The 10,052-nt window shown below is 29.7% G+C and overlaps 1 protein-coding gene across 3 annotated transcripts; it reads right to left on the reverse strand.

Moving 5' to 3' along the window:
* LOC18609860 (probable peroxygenase 4) lies at positions 756-5,173 on the reverse strand. 3 transcript variants are annotated; one of them, XM_007045186.2, is made up of 7 exons: positions 4,884-5,173; positions 4,655-4,765; positions 4,482-4,567; positions 2,395-2,486; positions 1,636-1,761; positions 1,402-1,548; positions 756-979 (listed from the first exon to the last, which is right to left on the reverse strand). In XM_007045186.2, exons 1-7 carry the CDS (start codon positions 4,918-4,920, stop codon positions 856-858), a joined length of 723 nt encoding a protein of 240 aa, XP_007045248.2. In that variant the 5' UTR covers positions 4,921-5,173; the 3' UTR covers positions 756-855. The 3 variants fall into 3 exon arrangements, with proteins under 3 accessions (XP_007045248.2, XP_017971719.1, XP_017971718.1); XM_018116230.1 differs by lacking the exon at positions 756-979 and adding an exon at positions 1,037-1,242 and having other exon boundaries at positions 4,884-5,163; XM_018116229.1 differs by lacking the exon at positions 756-979 and adding an exon at positions 1,037-1,308 and having other exon boundaries at positions 4,884-5,158.

The raw sequence follows: 10,052 nt of genomic DNA on the forward strand, positions 1-10,052 counted from the left end.
ACTTTATATTATAGGTTGGTCCAACAGCTACGGCAGGCCATCTTTCTTTTCCAGTTGTGAAGAGTTGATTTCCCTCTTATGAAATGCCACCTGAATTGCTTTAAGAGAAGATGATTGATGTTGAAGCTAACCAAAGCTTGCTCAACTTTTCAAGGATGGTAATCATATTACCATGACTAATGCAAAGGCGATGATTGGTTAAGCCTTGTGAAACTTTGATTCAAATTACTGGGTTCAAAGTTTCCAAGCTGTTAAATTCACATAGGAAAGTTGCTACTGTCAAGACAGATGTTAAAAACTATCTGAAATACCTGTGAGTTTATGATTAGCCTGAAAAGTGAAAGCTCTAACTTTTAAGGTGACCGAAATTGATCACAAGCATATATTTTCTGTCCTCTTCTACATCTGTGGATGTACTTGAACCTAAGTGTCAATAATATCAAGCTGCTTTATTTCTTCCTATCTCTTATCTGTATCTCCAGGTGCTTTCACGCTTATATTTTTTGGCTCAGCTTTCAACCATATTTTACTTACCACAGGTTTATTCTTAAGGGATATTAATTTCTTATTATTTAGACCCAGATATTGAGTTTCTTGTTTATGTAGCAACAAATTAATCGGCATTTGTCTGGAGAGAGATCATGGCAAATTGAACTATTTTCCTTGATGGGAATCTGGGATTTCCTGGTGGAAACCTCAGAGCAGTGGGTGAGGAAACTCAAATTTATGCTATAAATACTTTGGGCATCCCAAAATAATGTTCAAAAAGAAATATGCAGTGTCTTATTCTCATTGCTATAATTGAGAACATGATACCCTATCCTAATCTAATCATTGGAGCTTCATGCAAGAGGCTTAATGGCATGTTCTTCTCTGGAGAATCACATCATAATTGGGCTGGGCCTGGTACAAGCCGAGATATACGCACAGGGACCTCAAGAGATGGCCAATGCTGAATCCTATTACGCAAACTGGAAGCCTGGTATCAAATTAACCTAGAGACTGAGTGGGATTTAAGTGAGGGAGACCGAGGGAGAGAGTTTCAACGATCTACCATTCAATGAAATTCTCAATACGTTCAGTAAATTTAACAATGGTTTATGCTTATACATTTCTATCAAATAAATCTAAACAAAGAACACAAACATTTTAAGTTACAATCCTGAGTCAAATCTTCCCACCCCTTGTGGCCGAGCAGTCCATGACCAGCATACGAAATAACAACCATCGCTTTACATACAGCTGCATCACGGACAAAAAGCAGAAGAAAATAATCCCACTAGAGCTTACTCTTCTCCTTCTTGTTTGCTTCAAACAATTAATTTACATTTAATTCTCAAATTAAGCAAATCAAAGAATTTAAAATTAAGTCATTGCAATTGGAATGTAAAGGCTCATTACGCTTTCTTTTTGGCAGCTGCTCTTTCCCTCTCCATATGTTCAAAGAGGCTTCCATCATAAACAGCTCTAATTGTTTCTTTACGCAATAAACCATGTTTGTCCTTGCATAGACTGTATAAAGTCCTCCATTCTGTCCAGCTACCAATCCTGCAATTTTGTTTTCCAACGTTTTTATTTTTTTTTCTTTTGTACAAAATTATTAATAAACTGAGAAAAAAAATTATTAAAACTAACCATCCTTTGTAATCCTGTGGTTCCCTATTAGCCTTGAGCATTGCCTTCAGTTCATCAGATGTTAAGGCATTGGAATGTGTCCTGGCGAATTTGCTGAAGATTTCTTCAAACTTCAAGGGCACAAACCTATCATATTACAATTCTAAAATTAGATGATATAATAAATAATTCACAAGGGAATACCAACCAAAAACTTGGTAGCTAGCACATTTATAGCTAACAAATCCGTCATTAATTTGACTTCATTTATTTGAACCTAAATGAAAAATGGCAACCTAACCTAGTAACTCAACCTGCCAACTTTGGTCTAATTTCTCTACCATATGGTGGGTCAAGCTTGACAGCATGAGCCAGTACGGTCAGGTTCTATAAGATAGTGACTTAAATATAGATTAGGTCCTACTGTCATTAATGTATAAACAAATAGAGATAATAGCAGAAAAAATTAATCAGGAAGAAGAACAGGGAGTAAGAAATCTGGGATACTATCCAACCCGAAGATTTTCAACTTTTTCATATTGTAATTACAGATTCATATAACCAGATCGTATCAGCAAGCAACTCATGACGTTCCCCATAAGGTAAGAAAGAATAAGACATTTAGCATAAAGACATGGAATTGAGGCATGCCAGATAGGACAATGCTTAAATTAAGTATAAAGCTTAGATTCTTTGCAAGCTTTATCCTTAGTATTCGTTGGCAAGAATAACAACTCAGATCCATGTGATGCAAATTAAAATTTAATGAATGAGATTTACCTTCCTTCACTGTCGTATACGCCAGAGTCACTCCCATGTTTTGCCTTGTGAATGTTTTTAACCTCAATGGGGAAGAGCAAAGAAAATTTCCCCTGCACCAAATGTTGAAATAAGATCATACACTGAAAAACAAAGTGGAAAATATATACCGGTAAATACTGATCTCCATATAGTTTAACGCAAAAAGAAATTTTGTCCCAGATCATATATGGAAAGTATTTATGTATAAATTTTTTGGCATCCTATCTCGATTTAGTGAAAATATTCAGGGATTTTGAGGAAGACTGTTTGTGCTATATCTATTCTTCTTAGTTTTATGAACTCTATTTAAGGAACAGATGCCTCATTCTGACTGGAAGCTAGAGGATGAGGGAAAAAAATGTTAGAAAACAGGATTTCCAGTTATGCTGTTTTCCTCTTTCCTAGTACTATCTTCCGAGGTCCTAGTTCATGTAACACATCCCACCTCTTTGGAAACTTCAGCGACTATAAATGGCGGAATGTTGTATGAAAATTAAAATCTAGATAAACTGAACTCAAAAAAGATCTAGTAGATGTACAGTGGTGATAAAGTTTAAAGGGGAAAAAAAACTTTGTTGTCCTTATGATTTCAACTATATAATAAGAAACAGTCTTTTTCGTATCTTATAATAATATTAGGACCAAAGGATCTATAATAATATTTGGATTTTTAAGTCTTTATAACCATGTTCTATTGGCCTATATATGGTGCCATCTAATACTAAAATAATAAAATGAATCTATATTAATGCAATTCTTTATGAAATTTTACATATTGGAAATATAACAAATCAAATTGAAAATAACATATATATATATATATATATATATATATAATTAACAAAGTATCTATATCACTATATAAAGGCATTGATACTTAAAAATCATTTATCTATTGATTGAATTAATAATTTTAACGAATATAAAATATTTAACAATAAAAGTACAGTTGCCATCAAAGTAAATTTAAAATTATATATTATATAATATTTACTTAAAAATGACAAATTATATTATAGCATAACTGAAAATATTTATTTAAGACGTAGAAAATAAAGTCATATACATTTATAGCATAAATATTGTAGCATATCAGGTTTAGGGCTTGCGGAAATTGGCTTTGGGTTTTTGTATTTTTGATCAAAATGAGCATTTAGCAATGACATAAAAAGGAGAAAATTCACATTCCCTCCTGACATAAGTGGAAGGTAGGTATGGGTTTCCTCCTAAAATGGTGAAATTTCTGATAATTTGGAACCTTACATTTTCTACTAACATGTTATCAAATGATCCAAAAATCGGCATGCTTAGAAATGTTGTGAATATTTCAAGCAAAAAATTCAAGATTTTGTGAACCAAACAGGCCCTTAAAAAAAATTTGAGTATGTGGATGGTGAAGGTTGATACATCAAAAAATACCAAAAAAAGGAAGAAAAGAAAAACACTGAGAAAGAATCTCCAATTTATTGTTTGTCCTTCTCACTTCTCAAAGGCCTGCTCCAACAGAAGAAAGTTTTGTCTTTTTGGACTAAGCAATGGTCACCCTGGACAGCAACGCATTGAATAGTCTTGTGCACTATGTGTTCTTACATTCCTTTTGTCGATGATTGCTTGACTCATCCAACTCACCTAGTCTTCAAGCTATGGAAACCATATTGTCCACGTGTCCAACCAGAAAAACCTTAGATTCAGACGTTTTAAATCATGGAAGGCTAGAAGTCTAGAACACGCATAAGGTTCAGAAAGAGAGAGAGAAACAACCACCTAATTAATGTTTGGTTTAAACAGGCAATTATTAATTAATTATCTACGCGATTTGCCACTTTCTGTTTTGGAAGTACAATGTTTGACTACTTATCATTTCCTTCAATATATATCTCCGATCGTTATTCAAATCCCAAGTTTTAAGAGTAAAATTTCACAAGAGCAAGGAAAGGACATAACTGATGAAACCACAAATTGAGACAGATAAAAGAAATAGCAGAATAAAGGGATTCAGACCAAAAACCAAATCAAAATCAGAAGGACCCGACACAGAAAGAAGAGGATATGAGCGAGGAGTTTACAGCGCGAGTTTTGCGACTGAGAGCAATATTGATTAAGATAGCACTGGCAATTGACAACATATAACCAGCCCCAATCGCTCGAAAACCTGTTTAAGAGAACCCCAAGAACAAATTATAATCCTTGAAGAAATAAAATGAATTCTCTTCTTTCTTTTTTAGAGTTAAAAAAGAACCTTCAAAAGTCTCCCATGGATAAATGAGGCCATCATGGTTCCTGTCAAAGAACGCAACATGCTTTTGCAGAACGTTCTGGTCAGTAGGAATAGGTCTCCCTTCATCTACTCCTGCAATGCACACAATATTCTTACAATTACTAACAACAAAAACCAGTCATCTGCAAATTAATTAAGCGTAATTTGTTCATAGAAACTCAGGAAGAAAAAGCTGCATATATGATTATACCCTCTTGGAAATCTTTTGATGACAAAGACGAAGCCATGTGGAAAAAGCTTTGGATGGAGTGCAACGAAGGAGATGCGGTGGGCTTTATGAAATGGAGAGTTTAGCAGATAAAGAGGGAAATGACAACAAAGGAAGAAACCCAATTAACAGTAAAATGGTTTGCTCTGCCTTTCTGGATTCGGTGGTGTACGATAATTACGATGGGCTCAGGCTTAACCTTTTATTTATAAAGGATGGTAATGACACATGAAGAGCGGCTTTTGAGTGTGGAAAAACTCACGCGCTTCAACAGAAACGTCAACGACGGCTGACAAAGGTTCGGTTCCTTTGCCAATTTCTTCAAAACTATTCTTTTTTAAAAGAAAATGGCATTTCGAAGTTTTGGGTGAGGAAACGTGCAGCGGCCCGGCATGGCCGCCCGGCTGGCAGCTGTACGCTTTGACTTTGAGAATTCGTGTACGCTACATTGTATGTGCCGTTTTATCAGGTATGTTTAACTGATTTTCGCTTTTGTTTATAGCTTAGATTACCCAAAAACAAAAGTTTGAGGTGGGTGGGAATTGTTTATTGGGTTAGAATGAATCATTTTTAATCACAAATATACATAAAAATAGGTGTGATTGCTTATCCAATGTCATACGTTTTTAAATTTCATGTTTACGTCATTCCATATCTGAAAACTAAAAATAAAAAAAATAAAATTGTAAAAGACAGTTTTATATTGATATAAAAGATGATCAATTAAAAATAGAAAAACTAGCAAAATATATTGTAATGGATCTATATTTTCAATGTAAAATTATGTCATTAAGTAAAAGAATATTTTTAAAACTTTTTTTATATAATTGAAAAAAAAATCAATTCAAACTTTATTTTTTATACAAAAAGATCATATACCAATTAATAAGTGAAATACTTGAATATAAAAAAAATAAAAACTATCTTATCTCTTATTGATATAATTATGCAATGTAAAAAGAAACTCACTTTGATACAAATTTACTTTGATCTTGATATCTTTTATAAGAAGTCCAACGTCAATAAAAAGTTAAACAAGCTCTAGTACCATATTAATCACGAACCCACATTTACAATTTAAAAAACATACTTAAATTTTTACTTATCTCATCTTTTAATTATGTGGATTCGTAACATGTATGATAGAAATTCGTATTACAAATAACTATAATTTCAAAACCTGTATATCATTTTTCTTTCGATAAACATTATTTAAATCTTGGAATTCTCTTAATAAGAAATAAAACTTTATATTTGTTATATCTAGTTAATGTCCGCTTACAATGAATCTTATAATTCATCTTTTTCTTTGTTTTCGAATGAAAAAGTGTAGAAGCCAGATTTACCACATGTACATCTCCATCCTCTAAATGAATGGCATGTGAGTGTCCATTTCCGAATTCGGCTATATTTACAACTCATTAACATGTGCGAGTAAAAAGAAAACTGACTTCTGAACGTAGGATTCAAAATCTAAGTACCAAGTCCAATCTTGAATTTCTCGCAAAGCGACAAATAATTCACTTTGAAAGCTCATTTTGTTACACAACGGACAACGGATATAACATGAAAAACGAAAGGGATCCAGATGGGGGGTATAACAAAACGACAGATATATTTGTGTTGGCAAACGGATAAAACGACAACTAAGGAAGCCGCCCTACCCAACATGTGAACACCAAAACAAAGGTAGTCTTTCGTTACTGCATGCCTTTGCTTTACACCAAAAAAAGCAAGCACTTCTGGAACGCCACACGCACCTTTTGCCCTTTGCCTTCACAATTCTCCAACTCAACATCAACCAACTTTTACTCACGCATTCCACACGTGTCAATAATTCACTTTATACAAAAAAAAAAAAATTACATGCGATGACGAGACAGTATCATGTGTCACAAATACAATAATGTGAGAATGTTGACGTGACATTAACATGTTAACGTGTCATGTCAAATGGTAGATCAAAAATTTTTTTAAAAAATTTGTATCACGTTATAGGAATTAAATTGAATAAAAATATATAATACAAAGATTAAGTTGAATAAAATTAAGATGTTGAGATATTAAATTTAAAAAAATATTTTAAAAAATATAAATATTTAAGTAAATAATAAACATACTTCTTAATAAGATAAATATTTAAGTGTAAAAGATTTATGGTGTTAAAAAATATATAAATATTTTTTTACATGATTATTTGATTTTAAAACATATATATATTAATTTATCTTTTTTACAAAAATTAAGTTTGAATTCTCTTTCTATAAAAAAAAATTTTGAATAAATTTCATTCTTAAAGCCAAGTTTAGATAAATAACTTGCATTATATTAAATTAAAATAATATAAAAAGACTAAATAAATTTTTTCTATTTATAATAGTATAAAAATTTAAATTTTATTTAATTTAGTTTTCAACTTGAACTGAACTCAAATTAGCAAAATAGGTTGATTTAGTTCTTTCTTTTTTAAAAATGAAAAAAGGAGATATGAAGTTAACGATGATTATAAAAATAATTCTTCGTTCGAACTTGCTTAATTTGGACCTGACAAGCCTCTTATTACACCCATAGAATCTGAACTACTCCACCTCTTCAATTATTTATTTATTTTTTATGTTTTCATTTTGTTTAGTATTTCATATTATATTTTTTAAGTAAACAATCCTAGATTTAATTGTGCATTTATGACTGATAGAGTTAAGTATAATTGCAAATATTTGTTCCATTTTATTTTGTATTTATAAATTTTTTGTAAATCTAAATTAATAATTTAAATTTAAATTTAACAGAATTTAATTGTGGTATTTAAACTTAAATGAAATCGTTTTATAAGAAACTTTAAGTAAATTTAAATAAAAGGGAAATTGAGTAAGGGTTGACTAATTCCGAAAGAATAAGTATTTGTAAATTGTGAAAATTGTAACTAAATCAACCTATTTTGCTAATTTGAGTTCAACACAAGTATAAAATTAAATCAAATATATTTCAAATTTTTATACTATTATGAATAAAAGAAAAAAAAGAATTTATTTAATCTTGTTATATTATTTTATTTTAATATAATACAAATTATTTATCTAAATTTGATTTTAAATATAAATTTTTTTATTTATATATTTATTATGAAAAAATTGATTAAACTCCTCTAAAAAAATAAGTTTATATTATTATTTTATAACCATGAAATTTAGGATACTTTAATGATTAGGTTTGTACTTTTTTTTTGGCCAATGATTAACCTTGCATGGATTTTTTTTTTATTTGGAAAATGCTATTGACAATGACAATGTTTTTTTTATGTTTGATTGTTTCATAGAAAATATTTCATGAAAATTCATGATATTTTTAATGGGCCAAGGGCCAATCTGTCTTAAAAAAATTGGGTGAAAGAGAGAATAAGATTCTGCTCGTATTAAGTGCTTGTTTAGTCTGGCTTTTTTTCAGCTTATTTACTTTTTAAAAGAAAAAGTCAAGTCAAACATAATCTTTTAAGAAGCTCTTAAAAAAATAATTTTTATTTTAAAAATAAAAATTTTAAATAAAGAGCTTAAAAAAAACTTCAAAGATGAGCTTTCTCTTTTCTTCTTTTAAAAACACATTAATTTTTCAAAAAATATCCATTTTTCAATTAATTTCCCTCTTCTTTTCTTCCCTTTACAAATAACCATTCTTCAACGTAAATCACGATTTCCCTCTTCTCTACCTCTCTCTACAAAAACTAATAAAAAAATAGAAGACTTAACAACAGAATATCAAAGTCTAGAATTTTTTTGTTCTTGCAAAGATTATGAGAAAAAAAAATCTAAAATTCAAAACTACATGCAAATATTATTTAAAGATTTTCTCTCTTTTTCACAAAAAAAGATTTTAATGTTAAATACATCGTTTCCTCTTTTCTCTTCTTTTTAGGAATTAAAGCATCATGGTCCGATTACTTGTTAGATCAACAAAAATCTAATACTATTGCTACTATATAAGTTTGAGAGTTGTTCTTTTTTTTTATTGATTTCTTCAATTTTAACATCTGAAATTATATATAAACTTGAAGTATTACATTATAGCTTATTAGGTGATTGAAGATGGCATGAATACCGTTTATAGTAATTTTAATCGAAATTAGAGCTTATATAATTTATTGTGTTAAACAGTTTACCAAACAGCTTTAATTTAATTCTAAAAGCTATTATTTTTCATAAGAGCTTAATAATAGCTTTTAAGTTAAAAAAAAAATTGGGCCAAACAGGCTTTAAATAGATTTCCTAATGTTTTTCAAATGACAAAAAGCTACAAGTTGTTAATTTATAAACACCATATACCATGCATTCTAATTATCTATTTAGCTAAACTATTACATTGTTAATGAATTTTAACTTGCCACCTACTTAGTACAATTGTTGCTTATTGACAAAGATTCTTTATAATTTTAATGAGATGATAATTTGTAATTTATAGATGATAAATTCACCTTTGAAACGAAGTATATATTAAACTTTACTTGCTTGATTTTTTTTAATGAGAAACCACTATTATTTAATCTCATAATTTTTAATCATTATTGAAAATATATAAGAAAGTTTTTTATATGCTTTATGATTGGTCTTAGGATCCTTGGAATACGTGGGAGCTGGATGATTCTATGTTGTGTTTGTGTGCTTTGTTCCTACCTTCGCAGCTTGATATAAATTTTTATTTATTTAAAAGAATAAATATGTGTGAATATTTATTATATTACAATTTAAGAGTTCAAACTAAGTTAAGTAGTCAAGACAGGTCAAATAACCAATGAGTCAGATATATGAGTTTAATTTGATTTGAACTCTTATATTTGATTATGTATATCTAAAGTTAGATATAAATTAGATTGAATTAAAATTTGGATTTAATCAATCCAAATCAAATCCCTTAGTATTATTTTTATCTTGTAAATTCTATCTAAATAGGGGTTATTAGTCTATAAATAAGTCTTTTACTTCATTTGTAAATACATACTTTTGAATAAATCTTCTTACTGTATTAACACTTTTCTCTTATAGATGTTTTTTCAAGTTATATTTCACAATACATTATTAGCACAATTCTCGAATCTCTTAAGTTTTAGTGTCATTTAGTTTTCATCATCATTATCTCAAAGTCAAAGTTTCATTTCTTCAG

The sequence above is a fragment of the Theobroma cacao genome, chromosome 2 (assembly GCF_000208745.1).
Source record: "Theobroma cacao cultivar B97-61/B2 chromosome 2, Criollo_cocoa_genome_V2, whole genome shotgun sequence".
Lineage (NCBI taxonomy): Eukaryota > Viridiplantae > Streptophyta > Magnoliopsida > Malvales > Malvaceae > Theobroma > Theobroma cacao.